At 39.1% G+C, this 25,611-nt stretch overlaps 1 protein-coding gene across 3 annotated transcripts in view; it reads right to left on the bottom strand.

The window, feature by feature from the left end:
- The window catches only part of LOC116594189 (cat eye syndrome critical region protein 2), a 176,882-nt gene that overhangs the window by 62,485 nt on the left and 88,786 nt on the right, over positions 1–25,611 (bottom strand). For all 3 annotated transcript variants that reach the window (XM_032349247.1, XM_032349249.1, XM_032349248.1), the window contains exon 2: positions 2,200–2,294. In XM_032349247.1, coding sequence (XP_032205138.1) covers positions 2,200–2,294 — 95 coding nt within the window. The remainder of the gene's footprint in view (positions 1–2,199; positions 2,295–25,611) is intronic.

Raw genomic sequence — 25,611 nt, 5'->3', positions numbered from 1 at the left:
GTTGATACCCCCCAATTCTTACCTCAGCCGACAAACCTTATTAGGCTCCCAAGTCCTACTGTGTTTACTGAATTCCTTGAACTGAAATGTGTGCCGGAGACAGGTTTAAAAAAAAAAGACAAGGAAGGTAGGCTATGTGAACATAACGATGATGAGTGACAATCAGTCTCTGCAAGGGAGAGTAATCAGGAATGCTAAGTACTGAGGGAGACCAGACCCTACATGCCCTCCAGCCAATGGTTGTCTTCGTGGGTAGTAGCACACCAGTGGATATTTTCTAAAAGCTATAGATTGGGATTTGAAATGTGAAATCTCATTTTAGGTGTTGGCAACAAATCAAAATCTAACCTAGAGGGACCAAGACTGTGCCATTCAGACAGATCATGTTTCTGAACAACATGGGACCTTCTACTCTAGGCTCAGCTCTAAGGTTATCACTCCTTATACCTGCAAGTCTTTGGTGGTTTCCCTTATTCATTCATTCATTCACTCACTTATTTATTGTGCTTTATAAAATATAAGCACTGGCCCAAGGAAGCCCAAATATGAATGCTCAGTTCACTTTTTCTCATCTAAGGTTATATGCTCTGTTGACACTCTATATTCTTACTTTAGAACACTTATCACAGTAAGTGGTAAGTAATATCATATTAAAGTGATAAGATATATAATTCTTAGTGGGCCTTCCTGTAAATGCCATGAAGGTCTTGAGAGTGTCTGACTGTTCCACCAGCACCTGCTACCCAGCAGATAGTGGGCAATGTCTGAAAGTTCAGGAAGATACCCTCATGCTGTGAAGATTCAGTGCTCAAATGAAGCAACCTCTGTGGTGGGGAGCCTGGTAAATCTATTTTAAAAATCTTAAATGGACATTTCTTCTAAGTGATCACCATTCCAGAAATTTAAACTAAGGAGATTATTCACTAGGTATACAAATCATTATGTCTAAGGAAATGCATTATGGCCTGTTTACAACAGTTAAAAGCTAGACACAAATGTCCAGCTACCAAATTGGATTCTTTGACAATTACATTTAAAGGAAAGATGGTTTAAGAAAAATAATGTAAGATATGAAAATATAAGTTTGTATCACAGTGTGACTCAAACTGTGCTTAAAAACCATATCCCAGTAAAAGAATGGAAGAACTTAATTATCATGCTCAAGCAGTAAAACAATAGATGGATTTTCCACCTTTCGTCAATTCTTTGTCTAGCATAACCATCCCGGTATCCTCGGATAAAAAGTCATTATATTAACAAAGTGAGTCCAGGAACAATACCGCTCCCCTAAGAGATTCAAACTTTTACCCCGAAGAAAATGGGGTCTCATCAATCTCTTACTCATCTTCTAAAGGTGAGTTTATTGCATATTTCTATTCGGCCTAGCTTCCCAGCCCTAACAGATACTAAGAGTAGATTTAACAGAGCAGAAGTATTTGGGATAGCATCTTTAACTGTATGAAAAATAAACCTTCACACCACAAACCCCTGCCCTGCTCGGCACTGGAGGGCTGAAAACTGGAAAACCATTTGTCTCAGCTTTTTAAGAGCTGGCTCTATATAGTTCCATCCTGCATAGAAATGTAGTAGCAAAGAAAATGTATTATCAAGTTAGGGTCAAAACAAGGAAGGAGGCCCTATCAGGAAGATCCTTTATTTGTCTACACAGATAAAATTGTGCTCCAAACGTCTATACATGTTGAATGTACCAGACAGCTGTTTAGTTGGCAGTTATGGTGTGAGTGAGCCTAGAAGCTGCATATTAAAAATTATGCTACTGCATATTAAAAATTATGCTACTGGTTATGTGAACAACAGAAGATACTCAAGTGGTAGAAATGCAGTAAAATCTAGCTATAATTTGTTAGGCAACATTTTACCAATACTGCAAGAGGCTGTAATTTCTGTAAAAAGCAGCAAGAAAGGTATATACTGAGAAGAAATTCTACACTGAATAATGTTAACTGGCGGCTCCAGGAGTAAGGGATATAGATTTGTCAGCGTGAAATAAGACTCAGGGATTATAATAAAATTAAAACTGAACTCCAGAATAAGCCAAACACAGAGCTGGGGAATCCATACGTAAATACCACTGGCAAATGATCAGTGATGGTTTGTTACAAGAGACAGGAAAACTCAGTGCACCTGGTTAATTAGTTCTTGCTACATGAAAAGCGTAGTAAAATCAGGATTACTCACGTGATATCCCTTCGTTGATAGCAGCCCTGAAGCAGGCAGGCAATCAGGTCACTGATAAACTCTACATCATCTCTGTGAAGAGCTGCTTCTAACTCCTACAGAGCAGGAAGAGGAGAGAGAGACTGAGATCAAACACAGATTTCTTAAAATCCACCTTTCCCAGCTTCCTATCACCCACACCATCAACATCACTCTCCAAGCCACCACGCGGTCAGTGTAGCCAAACTGCTTGCAATGGATAAACTCTGCCTTTCTAATCCCAGTTACTGCTAGAAGAGCAACTGGTTCAACTTCTTGTTTTTCTAAGAAAAACTCGTTTTCCCCACTGTTCTATTCCATTTTTCTGCACATCAGAAGAAACACACATGTATCTCTTTTTATAAGTCACTGCTAGCTACATAATTATCAAAGAGCTTAACTTATATAAATATGTTATAATGCCTTCTACTTTAATGGCAAGAGAATAAAGTAGCAAATAACAAGATTGATTAGAAAGTATTCTTCATTCTTCTACAGTTTTAATAGGTAACCCCCCTGCAACTGCTTTAAAGAACCACTCTATTTATTGAAAAAAGCACTAGTAGTGAGCAATAGCTAGCAATTCTTATTTTGAGGATGCTACACCTAAGTGACTAATGATAGGAGATTGCTAGAACTGAGATTAATCTTACATCATTTAGAGAGAAGTGAGGTAATGTCTATTGTAATGGTTTAATCCTAGGTGAGATGTATTTGCTTTCCTTGAGATTCAAGCAGACAATGCCAAAGATTTAGCTCGTATTTAGCACAGTATTCTAAAAAAAACCAAGCTGAGAAGGAGCTACTGGGACAAAAAGCGACAGTGGGAAATTTTAGGAGATCCTATTTCTTTTTTCAATCTCCCATTCTAAACCAGTATTTTCTAAGATGATGGAATCTTTTCCAAGTCATCAACTCTTGAGATACAAAATCTGCCCACACTGTTTCAACCAGGATGCTATCTTCTGCATGTAAGCCATTTTCCAAGGGTCTGCTCTGCTTATTATTTGAGTGGCTCATAACTGGATCTATAATCACAGAAAAACCAAACTCCGAAAGCTCATATAAATGGTTCTAAAAGCATGAGGTGTGCATAAGAAAAAATTTCTGACCTAAACACCAATGACACGGCAGTACATCCTTAACAGAGGAGCCTGCTGCTACTATAAAAATATTAAAGTTTTTCTAATGATAGTAAAAAACTAATTCTGTAAAATAATTTTGTAATAATTTTATTTTAAAGCTTTTATTTATTTTATTTTATTTATTTATTTGACAGACAGAGATCACAAGTAGGCAGAGAGGCAGGCAGAGAGAGAGAGAGAGAGGAGGAACAGAGAGCCCGCTGCGGGGCTTGATTCCAGGACCCTGGGACCATACCTGAGCTGAAGGCAGAGGCTTTGACCCACTGAGCCACCCAGTGGCTTACAGGTGCCCCTGTAAGTTATTATTATTATTATTTTTTAAAAGATTTTATTTATTTGACAGAGAGAGATCACAAGTAGGCAGAGAGGCAGGCAGAGAGAGAGGGGGAAGCAGGCTCCCCGCTGAGCAGAGAGCCCGATGTGGGACTCGATCCCACGACTCCGAGATCATGACCCGAGCCGAAGGCAGAAGCTTAACTCACTGAGCCACCCAGGTGCCCCCCCTGTAAGTTATTTTATGGTTCCATGTGTTATTTTATTTTTTAAAACTCCAGAGGTGGTAAGCACTCACTCTAAAAACCTGTTCAAAAAATAGAGACGCCTTGGCGGCGTGATCGGTGAGGTGTAAGACTCTTGGTTTGGACTCTGATAGGGATCTCAAGGTCCTGAGATGGCGGTGTGGCAGTGGGCTTTGTGTTCAGCAGGCAGTCTGCTTGTATTTCTCTCTGTCCGCTCCCCACACCCTGCCTGCCCGACCTTGCACACTCTCTCTCTAAAATAAATAAATCTTAGGGGTGCCTGGGTGGCTCAGTCGTTAAGCGTCTTGCCTTTGGCTGAGAGCCCTGCACTGGGCTCCCTACTCAGCAGGAAGCCTGCTTCTCCCTCTCCCACTCCTCCTTGCTTGTGTTCCCTCTTCACTGTGTCTCTGTCAAATAAATAAATGAAATCTTAAAATCAATCAATCTTAAAAGAATAATAAAACCTTCATAGGACAAAATACTGCTAAGCATACTAACTGACACAAATGAGCAAAATACAAATTACCCTCAGGTAGTTCACCTGAAAAGGTTCATACTGCCTTAAAAGCCCAGGTGAATGAAGCTCAAAATCCAAAGGGTAGGTAGGCTAAGGCTTGCAAACATTCTGCCTTCCTTAACTACAAACCTGAGAATTAGAACACATCTTAGCAATGGTTCTTATTCTTCTGTTAGTTTATTAATTCCTTTTGGCAGACTTCTTTTCTACATTTTAGTTAGTAATTACCCAGAAAAACAAGAAACTCTACCAACCAGAGATAACAAGAACCTGAACTATAATTAGCCAGAATTCATTCATTCATCCAATATTTACTGGGTACCCACCCTACCTAAGATAATATAGTAGTTCCTAAGGGCTGAGGAGCTTAGTTTAGTTTGGAGAGATAAGAGTACAAAAAAAGATAGCCAAACCAACTAATTAGCACTGTTAGGTACAGAAAAGGTGCTATGGGGCAACAGGGATTGAGAAAAGGACTCCTCCTGGCTGTGGAAAGCCTAAGAGACTGCGTGAAGACTGTGGCACCCGAGATGGGAAAACTGCGGCAATGGGCAGAGAACCAGGGCATAACAAGGTACAGGGAACAATGGGAGCAAGTGCACAGAGAGGATAGGAGCTTCAGTTTAACTCTTCTATGTATACTATGAGGGGAGTAATGTGAGCTAAGATCGATAGCTGATATGAATACTGATAAAATGAGTTTGTCTCTGGAAGACAATGGAGATTCACTATAATTATTTTACTGAGGAGAGGCACAGTGGCACCAACCTAGCTGCTGTATATATAAGAGGAATTCTGGTGGTAGAGGGTGTGAAGTGGGGTTAAACGCAAGCAAGAGCTGGGGAGAAGGATTCTGAAGAAGGACTCACCAGAGGAGAGAAACAGCAGCAATTGGGAAACATGAATTCCAGATGGGACAGAAATAAATGTGATGCAAAGTAAGAGAAGATTTGAATGGTTCATATTTTAAGCTTGGTCAGTGAAAGACTCCAAATTAAACTCCAATTATAACAGAAGAAGAACCCTTAGCACAAAGTCCCAGACCATCTTGTTTAATGGAGGAGCCACACTTATTGAATGGTGGAACTGGAAGGTATATTACAGATCGCAGTATTTCAGCGCTCTCAATTTAAGGATAAATAAACTAAGCCCAGGAAGGTTAACTGACTTCTGTTGTACTCAGCCAAATAATGCCAGGACCAAGTGAAACTCAGACCACCTTGTCCACGGCCCTTCCCACAGAGTAAGCTGCTTCCTCCTGGCCCATGTATTCTAGGCTAGAAAGACTGATGGCTTTAACAGCTATAAAAACCCACCTTCATCACTCCCAACCAAGCCCTCCAATGTAAAATTCTCACTAAACATAAAGAAACTCCTTCCCTCCTTCCTTCTGCCAAGCCACATTGTAGGTCCTTTACATGAAAAACTTTCATCTATAACATCTTCCTAGCTGATGGCTAGGAAGCTGATACCCCCCTACCCCGCCCCCCCGGCTCCCACCCCACCCCGGGTGGCTTAGCCAGGTTAAGCATCTGCCTTTGGCTCAGGTCATGATCCCAGGGTTCTGGGATAGAGTCTCACATTGGGTTCCCTGCTCAGCATCTCCCTGCTTCTGCCCTCTCTCTGACAAATAAATAATAAAATCTTCAAAAAATAAAATAAAATCTTCCTGACTTCTATTTTGCTCGTTCCTCCAGCAACTCCTTCAACACTGTGTATGTCCACATTCTGTTACACACTCCTGCTGGGATTCCGTCCTCCTCATAAGTGTAAATTAAAGAGCACCATGTGACTCTTGATTAAAGGTACTAGAGCCAGATGCTTCCTAGTGTTTTTAAAGGACAGAAGTGCCAAATTAAACTACACAAAGTGAAGAGATAAGAACTGGGTAGGCTTTACCAAGGACAAAGAGAAGTTTACCACATATCTCTGTGGAGGTATGCCAGGATTCCTAGAAGCCCCATGACACATGTGGATCACTTTTATTCCGCAGTAATTAATTTAAAAACATTAATTTTATAAAACAGTCGTATTACAGAGCAAAGTGTAAAATCTGCATTAATTTTTACACTGAGACTCTCCCCACCAGCCAAAAAAAAGAAAAGTAAAAGAAAAAAAATGTCACTCACACAGGAAACAGTTAAAGCTCTACCATGAATACCCTTTCTTTTGCATCTCCTGATTCCCACCCACAGACATTCCCTTGTGGCTTAGGTGGAAATGCTTGAAACGAATGTCTCCCTTTCTATCAGGGTAACTTTCACTACAGTAAGGTTCTAGTTGTCCAGTTTAAACCTACAATCTTATCTTCTGAAGAGGCAACAATAAAATATAGCAATATTTAGCTGGCAGATGCACAGGCAGGCACAGCATGTGAAAGTTCATGGCATGTGTAGAGTACGGAGGCCTCTCCCCAAAACGGAGAGGGTGGTTAGAGAATCAAAGACTGGACAGGCCTGTTCCTTAAGGATCTTCACAAGAAAGACCATGGAATGATCAGATCTCCATCTCAGAAAAACAGTTCTGAGAGCGGAATGCAGAATGACTGGGAGGGGTAGCATAGGCAGTGTCAGCATCATCTAGAAGCTTGCACCTCAGGAACCAAGACAGATTTACAGACACCAGAATCTGCATTTTAACAAGAGCCCCATGATTCATATGCTTATACAGTCCTGGAAGATAAAAGGTCAGAGTCTGAGGTAAATAAAACAGCAGCTGTGGGAATAGAGAAAAGGAGGATTTGTAAACATGTGGAAGATGAATAAATGCTGGTTTAATGAATGAAAGAAATGTAACTACCAAATGAAATAAAGCCATACCTAAAATGCTCTAAAACATAGAAGAAACATCAAAAACGAATTTCTGACAGAAGGATGGAATTAAATCCTTATACTATAACCCCAAACACACTCAAATGATTTATCTCAAGAATAGCTAAAGCCCCTTGTTTACCTAAACATCCTAGCATTAATGAATCATCATAATCAAATCATGCAGATAAAGTGTGGTTATCAGTATCTATGGAATTTACAGTTCCTTCCTAAAGCTCTGAAACAAAAACTCTGAAGAATTAAATGTAGTTCAGATATCCAGGTAAGCCACTAAACAAACCTCTCTAAATACAGGATTAGTCTTCACTGGTGGGAAGAGTGGGTTATTTGGTTCTTAGAGAAAAATGTCATTTCTGGCAATAAATCTATTTAGAATGTGAGGACATAACATGAAATTTCTAGTTAAAGTGTTCTCCAAACAATATCAACTGCCGATATCCTTTTATTACTGCTCCCAGAGAGTCATGAAGTAGAATTATAAATTAGAGTAAAGCAAGATGTTCAAGGACCAAATAAAAACAGACCTACAAAAGTTAAGACTGATCTTATCAAAGATAAGATGTCCTTCAACCCACATTCTACTTACATTAGATTATGAGTTTTCAATTTTGAAATTACTAACATCTTGCTAACCAGTTGGCAGTTAGCAGAAATCCAAATTCGGAAGTCAACCTACAACTAGTAAATATAAGAACTGTTTGCCTTAAAATACATGCCCAATAGTTGAATTATTAACTTGTATAACAAATATATATTTTCTTCAGTAAGTCTAAGGTAAGTTTTTATTTCCTAACTGCATTTTAAAATTTCCCATAGGTGTTGGGAGGCAGAAGACTGGATGGGAGAGCGGTATCAATAAGATGTTCTAATTCTGATGGATGCTATTTCAGAGGTGGTACCACTTTTAAATGAATAAAGGGAAACATTCAGAGACCAATGATAAGAATGTGTCATGAACCAAAACCAATTATTATAAAATCTGTGACTCTGAAATTTAGAAAAGAAAAAGAAGAAAAGATAAAACTGTTTTCACTGTATTTTCTGCCTGCCTCAGTAACCTGGCTTCATTGGTGATTCAACCATAGTTTTCTTACCATTATCAGCAGAAACCAGGGAATTATCTTAATTTGAAAAAAAAAAATATTAAATGCTCTTGTTCAATACTCAAACTGTGATGGCCAGGCTAAAGAGGACTGGTATAAAACTTCTCCCCAGTGAACCCAAGTTGCTTTTCCTTGCACAATCATGATCTAATGAGTTAGCAACTGGGGAAGTGGTTACATAGAAAGGTACAATATCAGGGATATTGGATCAGCTCTTTCAAAGAGAACTGAGCAGGCTTGAATTGCTCCTCAAATGACACAAGTATTGAAAGGAACACTATTATTTCCAAATAAAATTCAACACCTTACGCTTGCCTACCATTGTACCCCTGGCATATAGCAAATTTGTACATCAGTAAGAAAATGGGCCTCAAAATATAAAACTGCTTTTCAAATGTATTTCTATGACATTATGCTTCATAAATCAGCGGCTATCTAGATAACCCACCAAAAAATAGGTAGGGCTATGGTAACTTGTAAATTGACAAAATTATCAGTTAACTTTTCCCCTCTAGCTCAGCAGAACTTAAAAATTTGGAATCAGTAAAGATTAGGATGAAGAATAGGTGATAAGCCCCCTGGAGAGCAAAGCTCTCCCGCCCTCATCCCTTTAGTTACTGCTAGTGGGTACCAGCTACAAACCAAGGCACATGAATACAGCCCTCAGTTTTCACCCCATGGTGAAATAAAGATTAAGAATGTTGTGGAAAGATAGCAAAGAGGAAAGATAAGAGGAAAGCAGTTTTAATCTTGCTGAAGAGAAGAACTGGCTTATCAGTTAAAGAATTTTCACTTTAATGGGTATAGTTTCACATTTGCAGGAAGAAAAAGTTCTGGAGCTCTGGTTAAAAATCGTTAAGATGATGAATTTTAGGTTTCTTACCACAGTTTAGGTAAAAATTGTCCCATGAAAAGTATCTACCACCAAGGATTTTTTAATGATTACATGAGGCAACACTTATAAAAGCCAGTGGAGCCTGGTGCACGGTCAATATTCTACAACATTCTAATTACAATTGTTTCATCATTCTAATTACAATTGTTTCATCTTCCTTACAATGAAAGTATGTGGAAAGTATGTGGAAAAAAGCAAAGACTGAAGAGATACAAAGTGGCCTTTTCAAAATTCAGAGGTTTCTGAACAATAGAAATTAAAATCCTTTTAATACATGGCCTACCATATTCATAAGCCAATAAAAGCTAACAGTTCTCCAAGGAACTATTTGGAAACCCAAGTTATTCAAAGCTTTACTACTTAGGCCTTCAAACCCAGAGCTTAAAGTAAGTCTTAGAAGTAAGGCAATAAGGAATACCCTTCTAAAATCCCCCCTCCCCACTCCACCCCTGCACTTTCTCTCCTTCCCTTTTGTATTTCCTTTTCACTGTGGGCACTGAGCTGTGAGCATAGAAATCTGAACTTTGCCAAGATGCTCTGGGACAGAAGAGGAAGAGGTGGGTGGGGTGGGGGTGGGGGAGGAGAACACTCGGCAAATCAGCATAGAGAAGGGAGACCCAGTCCTACAGCTCCTCTGTAGCTTCAGAGAGTAGCTGGAGGGAGTAACAGGATTTGTCCTCTTTGCAGCTGGCGTCACAGCTCGTTAGGGACAAGTCTGTTTAATATCCTTCCACCTTCTCCACTCTCAACAACAGGCAGTGGCTGTTCGGAAAAGAACTCAGGACCTAGCAAGGGGAACAGTTCCAAACTCTGACTGGCAATGAGGGAGACATGGGGCCATTAGCATACGTCATGGGAAAACATTTATTTACAATTCTTTACTTTACAAAGTCCCACCTCCCTCATAAACAAAGATAATTTCCAGACTGGAAACAGTCTACTGACACAGAAAGAATATTACTAATTCCTTTGTTGTGTAACAACACCTTTTCTTAAATAACACTGGCGGTAGCTTTTTATTGTTTGACATGCTTCTAATCTCCAGAAATTTTCTTTAATCTTTTGCTAAAGAAGGTGGTATAGAGAGACAAACTTTATTTTCTTCAACTTCCAAGTAAGGATCAAGATCACACATTTGTACTACTGCCATTCAGGCATAATAATTCCTTTGAGTTTATGTTAAGGAGGGGGGAAAAGGCCTCAGGATAAAAGAATCATATATGCTGCATTTAATTTTGGAAGGTTACAAATCTTCCTGATTTGCACAAGGACTAACTGCAATGCAGTGTCTCAGTAAAAGATCAGGGCTTCTGTATAGGACCCAGAACCTCGCTAGCACAAAAGAGATACAAAGCAGGCCTTCCTGAAGGACCATCCCAGCTGCTTTCCAAGAGAGAACGCCTGGAGTGTGAGCTTAGAATACATGAAGAAATAAGCACACCAGCCTCCAGAAGGCACCTCTGACTTTGGCAGCTGATGCTTTCTAACTTGGTATAAATTAATTTAATCCCAAAGGCCTGCCCCCATGCCAATTTAGACGGTAAAGTATAAATCAGCTCGAGTGGGTATAATGGTGAGGGACCTGAAACTGGCTTTTATAACAGTTTCAGTTGGCCAAGCGATTTATCCCAGGAGTCCCCAAAGGCCAGCAGGTCTGTATTGCTGCTTCGCTGCAACCACACCATTACTCTCAACCATCCAAGAAACAGCTGTGTCACTGGCGATGCCGCTGGGCAAGAGAAAGGAAATCAAAACAGCTTCTCCCCTCAAATGACTGCTACCTAAAATATTAGGCTAACTAAAAAATAACTAATTATACCAATAAATGTGTACCTCTAGAAGAACATATTTTCTGCAAACACATAAATTATCAAAACTGGCTCCAGCAGCTTAAAGAAAAGGCTCAGAAGTTTCACGGATATTCTCCCCCAACAAAATGCCTATTATTATATAAACAATTCCTGAGCACTGAAAAAGCTGAAAAGCTCGGTACAGTCTATGAGGCTGGAATACTGGACAAGCATAGCCATGCAGACAAGAAATCTGGAAAACGAGGTTCCTGACAGACCACACGGACAACCTAAGATATCAGGTCAAGTAGTCTAGACTTTATCACTTAGAACAAGGCTTTCCAACTAGGGTATGTGTGTTCCTGAGGCTCCACAGCACGTGGCCAGAATAGAGGAAACTATCAGTTTAAAAATGTCACAGCTTCTAGAAAGTCAGTTTTACTCTTATTTCTTTGTTTTCATTGTTTTACCTGTTATTGTGAAGATATTTTTAACATAAACATTTGCATGAATTTAAGATGGGACTTCATTGGAGAATTTATGCTTAGAGTAACTTATGACTATAGCCATGAAATTAAACAGTCCTCATTCTCTGTCATTAGAAGATCACTACTGGATTAGTTCAGAGTTATTTTAGGGGAGCCATTAAAGAACAGGGAATGCTTTTGTTGGGGGATGGAGGGTGGGGATCAAACTTGGAAGGTTATCTAGATGTGGTTTGTTAATAAGAGAGATTAGTGGGTGAAAAGCTTCCTGATCTAGTCCAGGGAAGAAGGTGGGGCCAACACTAGAAAGATGTACAGGAGAGGATTTCAGAAGCAGAGGGAGTAAGATTTTGCAACTAAATGTATGCAGCTAAAAAAAAGACACAGAAATTTTAGGTAACAAGTTCTAATACTCTCCAACCCCTGAAAAAACATTATGGTATTTTAAACTGGTAAACAGAATTAAGGACAATAAAGGCTGAAGAGTGACTCAAGAATGGAGCAGTGGGGAGAAACAGCAAAGACTTAATATTCAAAATTAAGGTCCTAGAAGCTTTAAAGTGGGCAATAACTCTGTAATGTCCTAAATCTTGTTGTTTGTATCTGATTGTATCCTAGTCTCCTATGTGAGACTGGCAAAAAAGTACATACACAGAAAAATTTATAACTTTAATGTGTGCAGGAAGTAGGGGTCCCTCTGAATTCAATCAGTTCAACATATTATGGACATAGGACAGTGGGATGTCACATACTAGAAAGGCATCCCTAGCATCTGAAGACATACTACATGCCAGGCTCTATGTTAAGTGCTGGGGATGCAAAGAGGAAAGTAGAACCCTACCTTCAAGTAGCATAAAATCTAGAAGCAACTTTGGTGGGGGTGGGGTGTGATGACTGGCAGAGCAGAGTGCTGTGGAGATAAGCAAGCAAAATGCTGCTGCAGAGATTAGCAAAGACTGAAAAGATGAGCAGGAAGCAGCCAGTGCACACGAGGGTAGGAGGAACAGTGAAGTTCTCTGTAAAATGCAGGTTACCTCTAAGAATGAAATGCTAAAAATGAAAACTTAGTAAAGACCTGTGCCCAAACCACTGGTACTGCCTAGTGCCTCCACAGAGTAAGCAGTCACAGAATGTTCACAGGGATAATGGAAAGAATTTAGTTACTGGGAGCAACTAGTCTAGAACATGAATGTGTGTGGGATGCCTGGATGGCTCAGTTGGTTAAGCATCTGCCTTCAGCTTAGGTCATGATCCCTTGCGGGGGGGGGGGGGGGGGTCCTTACTCAGCGGGAAGCCTGCTTCTGCCTCTGCCTGCTACACTCTCTCTCTGGCAAATACAGAAATAAAATCTAAAAAAAAAAAAAAAAAAAAAAAAAAAACGTGTGACTGAAGAGTTTCAGAAACACCTGAAAACCAATCAAGAAATCTGGAAAGGCAGGACAAAACTAGGAATGATGAGGGTGATTAAAACTAAGAAAATACAAACAATACATTATATGCTAATAAAAACAAAAACAAAAAAACCCTAAAAAAACTTGAAATCTTGTAGGGGGGGAAAAAAGGGATGTTACAACCAAAAGGGCTATATATAAAGGGTTGTATCTATAGGGGATCTATAGGGTTCCATCTATAATGGAAAAGATGTACCAAGGTAAAGAATTTGGCAGTGTTTATCCAGCCCAACCCTGAGGGACAGACACTGATGATACTTGTTTGTGGGGCAGGTCTATTTCATCAGGTGTCTAAGAAATTATCCCCTCAAGACTAACTCACTCTCAGGGGCACCTGGATGGCACAGTCATAAAGCATCTGCCTTCGGCTCAGGTCATGGTCCCAGCGTCCTGGGATCGAGCCCCTCATAGGCTCCCTACTCAGGGGGAGCCTGCTTCTCCCACTACCCCTTCTTGTATTGCCTCTCTTGCTGTGTCTCTGTCAAATAAATAAATAAAATCTTATAAAAAAAAAAAAAAGACTCATTCTCTTAATTCTCAGCTCCTTGATTAGCAATAGCAAGTGGGTCTTGGTATTAGGAAGGTGGTGTGTGTCCAATGGCAGGTGTAAATATAATGACCATGGTAGGAATTTTAAATAAAAATAAATAAATACATACAGAATTTTAAATAAACAAAATGCCATTCTGCAACTGGGGGCCTACTGAAATTGTTAAAATTTTGAACCTACAAAACTGAGGATCAGAACTGGTCATCTGAAAGCACTTACAATAGAGCAAGATATAGATTACATAGGAATGACTGCACAGAATTATGTTTAGAAAGGGAATACCACAGAAGTCAAGTTGGCTAACAGTATGATTTTGCTGGGACAAGGCAAAGACTTTTCAGCAAAATTATCTCAAAAAAAAAAAAAAAATTATCTTGAATGTAAATACTAACCAAGTTTCTTCTATTAAAAGACACTCATTTTATTTTTGGGTAATAGAAATTAGGGAAGAGACAGGAGCCTGAAACAACCTCAATCAATGGCAGTTTGGATACTTACAGAGGTCATCTGATTGAATGTATTTTATAAGGAGGCAGAAAACCTTTACAATAATTCAGTAATGCTCTGGGGGCATGCTCTCAATTGCAAGTGTTAAGTGTAATTATAAAAATCACTTTAAATAGAAATACACGTATTTATGTTATAATCATCATGAGCAACTACAGAGCAACTGAAAAACCAAACTTTCATACTATTAAGTGAGTACCTATTGTGACTTGGGATAAAATTTTCAGAAAACATATCAAAAGCTGATTCAGAAACATTAAGATAGAAGCAAGGCTAAATACTGTACTTTTGAGCTTTTTAGAATCGGTTCTTTCTTTTAAAGTTCTTATTATTTATTATCCCAGTGATCAGGGAGCCGACCTTGGGGATTGATCCCAGGACCCTGAGATCATGATCTGAGCAGACACAACCAATTGAGTCATCCAGGTGCCCCTCAAAAGTATTTCAAATAATGATGAAGTAATTATCTGGAAATAACAATGGAAAAGGCCATTATTTCTAAATTTAAAGATTCACATGTTTATATAAAATCCGTAAGATAAATTTTCCAAATAGAACTTTGGCTGTTTCACTGCTATTATTAAAAGTTTTATAAACAATATGATTATGATAAGTCAATACCCAAAGTTTCACTGAATCATCTCACTGGGAAATGGGGTACTGCTTAGGTTGAAACACCTATGGCAAATTATACATGTTAATACTACTATGAAAGTGACTGAACCAGAATCATTACTCATGCTCTTTCCATCCATCTGTACCAAAGGGAATCACATCTCTCATAAAGGAAGAGACCATGAAAGTCTAGAAAGGCGAACAGGCATGGAAAATAATATTTTACAATGACCTATTTTTTCTAAAACATTGCCTAACTGGTTCATTATATTACTTATTCAACTTCTAAATAGATAAGAATCACTACCTACACCCCACCCTATTAGCCACCTCCTAACCAATACCCTATTACAACCAAATATGAAAACATATCCTTCCAATTCATTGGGACCCAATCTAAAAGGCATCTTTGTAACTTCCAGATCTATCCTCCTCATCCTCCACAGAAGAACTGTTGTCTTGTAAGTGATCAAGCTGCATAGTAACAAACAATCCAATGTTTTCCAATTGGGTTTTATCAACGTCTGTAGTAGGAAATGTGAACTTTATGGCAGGAAGGAGTTGAAAGGTAACAAGAAAAAACTGGTAAGTGTCCATGAGTATTAGGTAGAAGAGTTTGGATTTCATTAAAGAATTTGATACAAACAATCTAGAGGATAGAGGAATAATACAGGTAGATTACGGATATAAAAAGGAAAAGACAAAACAAAAAAAAATAGGATTACCAAATGGTTCTAACAAGAATATTAAATATGGGGCCCCGGGGTGGCTCAGAGGGTTAAAGCCTCTGCCTTCGGCTCAGGTCATGAGCCCAGGGTCCTGGGATCGAGCCCCACATTGGGCTCTCTCTTTGGCGAGGAGCCTGCTTCCTCCTCTCTCTCTCTCTCTGCCTGCCTCTCTGCCTACTTGTGAGCTCTGTCAGAGAAGGAAAAAAAAAAAAGAATATTAAATACACTGCAGAATATTACAAATGCTGATGGCATTTATATGGACAAGAGACTGATAGGTCCAAGACAGACCAGGACATTAAAAAAACAGAGTAAGACAAAAAAAACTACTGGGAAGCACCGGTTCACACACTGACATAAGACTTTTATTCCTCAAAAGTGTAATGAGCCTAAAATACATGTGATTAATGCCAAAATTAACTAAAATTGGACCTCGGTGAAAAGGAGTCACAGAGTGAAGACAGTCTCCGTCAAAACTCTACTTTTTAAGTACATTGCAGCAGAGAGTTAACCAACTGCAGCATATTCACTTCTCTGACAACTTAAGACTTGGGAATTTTAAGGGAGGCCTGGGTGGCTCAGTCGGATAAGCATCCAACTCTTGATTTCAGCTCAGGTTGTGATCTCAGGGTTGTGAAATTGAGCCCCAAAAATCTCTCTGCAAAATATTATCACCAACATTTGTGGTGCAAACAAATCTTCATTCCCAACGTTCTACTGTTACCCAATCAAATCTAATGAATGGATTCTCAGCCCTCATTATACTGGATCTAAGAGCAGCATTTAAATTCGCTGATTATTTCCTCCATCTTATTAAAACTTTTTTCTTGTCTTCAAAACACTCACTTCACTGGTATTCTTCCTTTTCAACCTTCTTTGCTGATTTCCCTCTTTCTTGTCATACTCTAAATGTTGGTGACTCCATCTGGGGCTCGGCCTGTGAACCTCTTCTCTTCACTGTCATTTTGGCCTACATCCACTGCCTTCATGAGTTCATCCAGCCATGACTTTAAGTACCACCTATTATGTTAATCACTCTCATTTGTACTTCCATTCCGCTCCCCTCAGATCCCCAAATTGGCTTATCCAACTGGGTACCTGTACCTAACCTCACCACCGAGAAGCAAACAGCCATAAGGAACTTAACATAAAAACTGAATCTTTGTTTTACCTCCTTAAACCTGCTTCTACTGACATTCCCAACCTCAGTAAATGGAGTCGTCTTCTTAGTTGTTCCAGTTTTGGAAACTTAGTCATCCTTGACTCTTCTCTTTTCTCCCATTTCACATTCAATCCAATAACAAAATCTGTTGATTCTGCTTTCAACTCAGATTTAGAAACTGCCCTCTCTTAACTATATAACAGCCTACAAGCTCAACGACCAGCTTCTTCCTTATGTGTTCATACTAATAGCCAGTGAGTTCACTAAACTTGAGTTGGAACATGTCACTTTTGTGCAAAAGCCTTCCTCAGAATAAAATCCAAAGTTCATACTAAGGCCTTCACGTCGTTCCCTAGTAATACCTTCCTCCTGACCCTCTATCATTTCTTCCTGCTCTCATTCTTGCTCCCTCCCCTCAGCACACCAGCCTCTTAAGAGCTCCTCATAGATCCTCAGAATGCTCCTGCCTCAGGCCTTTGCACCTGGCTCCCACTCTGACTATACTACCGCTATGGCTAGTATCTACATGGCTTACCCTCTTCCTTCCTGCACATTCTCAGCATTCTCTAGACCATTTATTATGCTTTATTTTTCTAATTCACTTACCACCTATTATATGCATTTATTATCTTTTTTCCACTGCAACTATGTAAGTCCCTTGAGGAACTTTGAGCCCATTTCCCCAAAACTGTTACCAGCCCGTAATACTTAGAAATATTTTTTGGAAGACATTACCAGTATCTACAAGCCAAGATTCTAAACTTAAGGCTATAACCCAGTAAAAGAAGCCCTAAATTCTGGCTTTTATAAGGTATAATAACTTAAAGATATGAATATTGAGAAGCATGTTATGAAAATAAGACATCTGAGCATTTTACAATTACTCTGAAGTTTGATCTGAAGTCATTTAACAATTACCTAGCTCTGTCAAAACTATTACTCCAAAAATCAAATCTGTAAGTATTCACTAGTCTCCCTCTTTCAACACAGACTGATATACCATGCTACCATATTAAATTGCTCCAACTCAATTACCGTCATATCACTTGTTCAGAAGCCTCCCGACAACTCACCAAATTGAGCATGCACTCAAAGTCCGAAGCTTATCATTCAAAAAGATTCGGAAAGAATCTCAATAATACACATTTTCTTTTTTAAAAGATTTATTTATTTATTTATTTGAGAGCGAGCAAGCAAGCACAATGGGAGAGGGAGTGGGAGAAGCAGACCCACTGCCAAGCAGAGAGCTTGACACAGGGCTTGATGCTAGGACCCTGAGATCATGACCCAAGCCGAAAGCAGACGCTTACCTGACTTAGACACCCAGGTGCCCCAATATACCTTTCAATATTCTCCTATTAAGCTAGATAAGTTTTGGAGAACTAGTTAAGTGTTTCAGAACACTTCTAACTTACCAGATGTATCCAGAAGTTACTTGGATGGTATATTAAGTACAGTCTTATTTCAGGCAGTTAAGCACAAGGCCATTTACTTCTTTGTGCTAAATAAATACCTGTTATATTTCAGAAATGACAGGCACTTCCCAATCTTTACTCCTGTCGTTTTTTCTATGTTAGAGTAAATGTCCTTCCTTTGGGCCTACCCAATCCAGTCACAGGGGACAAACATGGCAAACATCTGGAAGGAAGTTTGCTTTTCTTTTTTTTTTTTTTTTAAAGATTTTATTTATTTATTTGACAGAGAGATCACAAGTAGGCAGAGAGGCAGGCAGAGAGAGAGAGCGGGAAGCAGGCTCCCTGCTTAGCAGAGAGCCCAATGCGGGACTCGATCCCAGGACCCTGAGATCATGACCTGAGCCGAAGGCAGCGGCTTAACCCACTGAGCCACCCAGGCGCCCCAGGAAGTTTGCTTTTCTGCAGACTCTAGTGCACAGAGGCTTGCCTGTGAGAAAGTCTGGCCTGTGTTACAAGTCTGCCCAAGTCCCTAACAGATTTCTGCCAATTGGAGATTGCTAATTGCTTTCACCTGGACAAACTGGTCTACTGATAAGGAAAGGCCCCAAACTCCTGTACAAAGGGGTTTCAAGATAGAGAGGCTATCTCTCTCAAAAATATAGTAAATTATAATGAGACTTGTGACCCAAAACAGAAAGTATGGAAGTATGGGAGAGGTGGAGTACAGAAGTATGCTATATTTATTTTTCTGCTATGACTGCTTAAAAAGGAAAGGGGACTGAAAAATACTATCTCAACACAGAATATTTAAAAGACGAGCAAGGAAATCATGTTTTTTCAAAAACTCAACATTGTTTTAGATTGGTGAGAATCAAAAGTAATGTCGGGAAGTTACCTGGCAAAATAAGTTGCTTTGGAAGAAAAGAATAAACTCTGAATCAACATAGAAAAGCTTCCCTCACTCATGCAGGATTAACTAAGACCTGCATGAACACAATTTTCTGCTTCTGCAGATAAGCTACAAAGGGTATAGCGCAGCAGCTCCATTACTGAAACCACTGGGGAAAGTCCATCATTGTTAATAGGTGTTTCTCTGATGTCGGGAATTAGGGAAGCAACAAACAGGTCTCCAGAATGTGGCAAAATTATTTAGAATGTGAAAAAATATTTAGCTAAGACTAAACCTAACCGGTTAACCAGATCTTGCTAGTTTTTGTAGAGATGAAAGAATGCTAACACCAGAAAAGACTTAAAAATGATGATATACTAGACAGGAATATTTGGTGCAAATGTGAGAGGCTTTTTCCCCAAAATGAAGTTATGGTTTCAGGGAGAGAAACATGGGATGTGAAATATAGGCGTAGCAATGCAGACAGTGTTTAAGATAGTAATTCAACTATCAGACCGTAGATTAAGATACTAGAAGTGGTGAGCATGAATAGAGAGCAAGAGATGCTCCATAAAATCTTAGACTATCTCTGTCCAGACTTGTCAACCTAAAGCTTTAAAGTTAAATGAAAGGGGGCAAAAACTCACTGGGGAAGAAACCTAAGCCCCAAAATCAAAACACCTGATTGGGGAATACATGAATCATGCATGAACAACCTGCACTCCCTCTCAAGGGTCCAAAATGAGGGAAGAAGAAACATCAGAGGAGACTCAATGTTACAAGTATAAACAGGTCAGTGTTATAAATGAGGGGCTACTGAGGACACTAGATTGCCTTCTGTGCTGGGGGAAGCGAGAGTGTCTAAAACATAAATGAGTCTATAAAATAAATGCATGCTGAACTAAGTGACTTTGGAAATGAGTGGGATTTGTAAGATTAAAAGGCAAAAGACACTGCATGAAAGCACTGTACTCTAGCTGATAAAGCGGTTTCCCATGAGGCTATGGGTTAACAATTCTTACACTGCTACGTATGTATACTGGAATTGAACAATTAAACAAATGAATGGCAAATGGTGGGAACTGGGTTTCTCATTGTCAGAGTGGGAATTTACAGGTAAGCAAAGGAAAGAAGCCAGAATAATCCCTGGAATAATGGCTTAGAGTTGGAGACTTCACTGTGAACTAATGTTTGGTCTTACTATACAGATGGCTACATACAGAAATATTTATACATATATGTATATGCACAGGTTAGTATACCCACATTGATCTCCTTGCTCTGTCAGCTGAGTGGGCCCAGAGCAAAAACAACCCAGTGGCAAAGAGCATATCTAATACTCAAATCTTGATTTCTTTTTTTTTAAATATATTTTTTAAAGATTTTATTTATTTATTTGACAGAGAGAGAGATCACAAGTAGGCAGAGAGGCAGGCAGAGAGCAGGGAGCTTGCTGAGCAGAGAGCCCGATTCGGGGCTCAACCCCAGGACCCTGAGATCATGACCTGAGCTGAAGGCAGAGCCTTAACCCACTGAGCCACCCAGGCGCCCCTCAAATCTTGATTTCTAATACCATTTTCCAACAAAAGAAATCAGAGTTCCCTGGATAAATGGTAGGTTTTAGAACTGGGGTAGGAAATATACACAATGAGCCTAAACCAAACCAAACCAAACCAAACCAAACCAAACCAAACCAAAACCACCTCCAGCCAACGGAAAGAGCTTCCATTGGCCATTGTCACAATTTGAACAGCAAATTAATGAATCATAGTAGTATAAAAATACATAAAATATATGAAAGTATAAAACAAAATATTTGGGGCTCAAACTGATAAAAATTTTAAAAAATAATAAATGAACCAAATAAAAACCTGTATTGCTAGGGTATAATCTGTGGTTTAATGGAGTATAACATAGAGGAGGAAAAGTTATTCCCTTCTCTCCCCATGTGAGTATATGAGAAGGCTGAACTTGAAAAGAGAAATGAGCAAGCAGAGTAATAGGGGTGGGGTGAGAACACAGCTTATAGAAAGAACATCTAAGGAGCAGTTCTTGGCAAGGCATGGGATACTGGGTATATAGTATGCAAACTATCCCGGTAGGCAAGAACATTCTGGGGCGAAAGAGGGACTGATTTACCGGTGAGGTGGTCCATGCACCTTCCTTATATTAAATACGAAAATTATAAAGACACCCTAGTGGCACAGGGTTTTCTTTCTTTGGGGGAAATCTCTTTCCTCATTGGTTTGTATTTGTGCCCCCAGATAAATACAGCCTGAGAAACAACTGAATAGCACACACTAAGTTGTTATTAGTGTAAATACAAGTGATCCTTCATAAAGGCAACTTCAACAAATGTACATGCTCTGCTTAATGAAAGTGTGAGATGCTTCTCAAGAATTCACTTCAAAAAAAGAGTTCATTAGGTTGCATGTTTGGAAAACCCATACCAGAAGTTAGGTTTCCTACACTGAAGACTGCAAAGTGCGGAGGGTGCACATAGGACTTTAGTCCTGAAGATTATTAAGAGACTGAAAAGTCACTCTCAAGAGGCAGCTAGCTATAGAACTCCCCTCTACTGCCACACTGGATGCTGCTTGATTAAGGAGTAGTTTAATTAAGACAATTAGATGTTAATAAAAAAGGGGGGTGGGGAGAGGCAGCTATCTTTTTTTTTTTTTTTTTTTTTTTTTTAAGTAGGCTCCATATCCACTGTGGAGCCCAACACAGGGCTCAAACTCATGACCCTGAGATCAAGACCTGGGCCTAGATCAAGGGTCGGACATTTGAACTATGCAGGCACTCCAGCAACTATAATTATTGTGACTGTATGCGGTTTCCTTTTTTCTTTTCCCTAACTCCTCCATTTTTTCCTGAATTTTTGGTAAGAAACTTCATTCTTGCTCTGAATCCTTTTTCTAAAATATAAGCTCTAGATTGACGATGACCCTGGTTTTTAGGGGTCAAAATCCACTCTAAGATCCACTCTGCTGGATCTTACCAATATTGGCAATATCCAACAGAAAAGTAAAATGAAAACTATACTTTTTAGAATCTGTGCTTAATTACTGTAAATTCTACCCTGTCATATGACAAGGTTTTTTTTATTTTATTTTATTATTTTATTTTTTAAAAGATTTTTATTTATTTGTTATAGAGAGAGAGAGAGATACAGAGCGCAAGCACAGGCAGACAGAGTGGCAGGCTAGAGGCAGAGGGAGAAGCAGGCTCCCTGCCGAGCAAGGAGCCCGATGTGGGACTCCATCCCAGGACGCTGAGCCACCCAGGCGTCCCGTATGACAAGGTTTAATGTAAAACCATCATCAGACCACACTCCTTAGTGTAGGGAAACAGGTTTCTTTTTTTTTTAAAGCAATAAGTAATTATATTTTAAATAAAGATTATACATTTATTTGACAGTGAGGGAGCGAGTACGCACGTGTGTGAGCCCACGCACATGAGCAGGGGGAGGGGCCGAGGGAGAAGCACATTCCCAGCTGAGCAGGGAGCTGTAGTGGGGTTTGATCCCAGCACCCTGGGCTCCTGACCTGAGCTGGAGACAGATGCTTAACTGAGTCACCCAAGGGCCCCAGGGAAACTTGTTTCTAAGACAGAAAAAAAAGGTTAAGTCTAGTTAGCAACCCTGGTCAGATGATTCATCTTGTATACTAGATAACAGAGAAGTAATCATGCGTACAGTGAGAGAGGGTTGTTCTCTTTCTACTTTTTTCATGTTTACATTGGTTTCTTTTAGGATTGATGGATGGTAATACATAATTTATGATATTTTCACAAAGCTCCAGGTCACTATTATTCAAATACACTAGCTTTATCCAAAATTAAGTTTCTGAGAAGTGAGATGTTTTGTTCCTTTAAAAGGTGTATTTAAACTAAGTACCAAAATTGGATTAGTCAGATAAAGAACAATATACCATAAACACAAGAAATGTGTTCCTTAAAAAAAGAACATATGCAAACTACTGTATCTTTTAAACGGAGCTTTCAATGAGTATCTGGTAATAATAACCCTGTAGCTTTAATTCTGTGCAGGATCAGAATGTGCCTAAGCACTAAGTAGGCTTTTCTGTTTTTTTCATAAGCTTCTTACTCTGAAATAATCATAGATCTATAGAAAGTTGCAAAAAAAAACTATACAGGGAGGTCCTGTGTATTCCTAACCCAGTTTCTACCAATGGTAACATCTTGCAATACTATGTAAAATCAATCCAAACCAGGAAATAGGCATTGGTACTTCAGGCACTACATTCAGTTATTCAGTTTTATATGCATTCATTTATATATACATGTCCACACATAGTTCATGCCTTTTTCTCACTGTACAGTATTCCACAATATTAGCTGACTTAACCCTTGACTGCTGAAGGACACTGGAATTACTTCCAGATGGAAGACTATAATAAAACTTCTCCATATATTCATGTACAAATTTTCTCTGAAATAAATGTCCAAGAGTGCAATAACTGGGTCACATGGCAAATACATGTTTTATATTCATTTTAAAGAAGTGTTTATTGAGCACTCATGTGCAAACCACTTTTCTAGCTGATGAGGACAGAGGGAACAAAATACCTGCCCTCATGGAACTTATGCTTCAGTGACTATGTCCTGGCCAAAAACAGGTTGCAGATTAAACACAAAAAAATTACAAAACTAAAGAATTTTACAAATGAAATGGGATTACAAATGAATTACCCAAATATCACATGTAAGGAAAGAAAACTGGGCTAGATTCCAAGACCCAACAAGTATAGAAAGGGCTGGACAAAGCAAACAAGATCAAACTAAAAAAAAATTTTTTTTAAGATTTTCTTTATTTTTGAGAGAGCGAGCGAGAGAGAGAGAGAAAGAGCGAGAGCACACGCACCTGAGCACAAGTAGGCAGGAGGGGCAGAGGGAGAAGCAGACTCCCCGCTGAGCAGGGAGCCCAATGCAGGGCTTGATCCCAACCTGAACAGAAAGCAGACACAAAACTGACTGTGCCACCCAGGTGCCCCAAGATCAAACCAAAAATCAGTAATTATAAATTCTAATTAAATAACTCAATCAGGGAGCAAATGGTATTACAATAAACACATAAACTTATATGAACTGTTATATTACTCTTATCCCAACATTATGTTAGAAAAATTCTTGCTTATTTGTTTTTTATGTGGAAAAGTAGCACTTAAAATCTGCTTTCCATATTGTGATAGCAGCATGGGTCTCAGATGTAGAAGAGTAACATGTTATCTGTATCACAGCAGTATTTTTCTTAGTATTTATTGTAAGAGAAGAATTTCATTCAGCTCAAATCCATATTGCTGTTACTAATAAATGGACTTCTACCCCACAGCTAAGACAGAACAAGCTAGTTATCATTAGCTGAAGATATTACTTTGGAAAGTTGTTATTTTGGTTTTAACATGGGACATTTCAAAAACTTTCCTAAGGAAAACAGGAATTTCTCTCTGTTTTTTGATGCACAAGTGCCGTATTTTCTGGAACTATAAAAGAGAAATTTGTAGTTTTCACTGGGAACAACTAATTATGAACACAACTGACTTGAAGGGCTCCTTGCAGATCAAAACTCAATCTGTACTACTTTACCTTAAGTTTTAAATATCAAAATATTAGGATATTGAAAAAACACTTTAAAAAATGCAAATTAATTCCAACGAATTTAATGTTCTATATTGCCATGGCTCGCCACTTAGGAGAATTTGAAAAAGAGAAGAGTAACTAGAATGGTCAGATAATACAGCATATTATAAAACCATAATAAAAGTGTGATTTTATTTTATTTTTTTAAAGATTTTATTTATTTATTTCACACACAGAGGAAGATCACAAGGCAGAGAGGCAGGAAGAGAGAGAGAGGAGGAAGCAGGCTCTTTGCTGAGCAGAGAGCCCAATGTGGGGCTCGATCCCAGAACCCTGGGATCATGACCTGAACCGAAGGCAGAGGCTTTAACCCACTGAGCCACCCAGGCACCCCTAAAAGTGTGATTTAAAAAAATATCACATTGGCATTAGATAAAGTGGAAGAGAATGGAAAATCTAAAAGCAAAGTCAGCTATACATATGAATTTAGAGTTAAAGTGGTATTTTTATCCATGCTAAACAGTAGACAACTCAATGCAGTGCAGTAACTGGTTAAAAATTTAGGGGGAAGGGTTTTGATTTCTACCATATATCATATACCATATATGGGGATTAAAGAGTTAAATACCTAAAATACCAACCATGAAAACTAGAAGAAAATATGGGTAATCACATGCATCATAAGGTAATGTAGGGAAATGCAATAAGACCGCTGAGCGATACTAACATCTCACCCAAATGTGGTTAAGTGCTAAGAAATTGAAGCAAGACCAGTTAAGTACGGGGATATATATATATATATATTTCAGTCACATTCAGTTTTTCAGCAAATCCAGACATATACAGAGTAAGAAGAGTTGGTTTTAACCAAGACTGGACAGAAGTGTCAGAGAAATAAACAAAAAAAACCTTGTGGCATGCTGATTCTAACATGCACCCATTCCTCCCAAATTACCCCTGCCTCCTGGTACTTCAAGCCCTGTATCACACTCTTCTTGAATGTGAACAGCACTTGTGAATTGCTCCTAATCAACAAAGCAATGGTCACAAAATGATACTTCTGTGACTATATTCACATTGTTCTGTCTGTCTTGTTGAGGGACTCTCTCTCTAGATGACCTGGATAAAGCAAGGAGCCATGCTAGAAGGTTCAAGAACTGAGGGGCAGCTTCTGACCAGCAAAAAACCGAGG

The sequence above is a fragment of the Mustela erminea genome, chromosome 6, assembly GCF_009829155.1.
Source record: "Mustela erminea isolate mMusErm1 chromosome 6, mMusErm1.Pri, whole genome shotgun sequence".
Lineage (NCBI taxonomy): Eukaryota > Metazoa > Chordata > Mammalia > Carnivora > Mustelidae > Mustela > Mustela erminea.
Note: the sequence above shows the minus strand (reverse complement) of the source record. Positions and strands in the feature narration are given on the sequence as shown.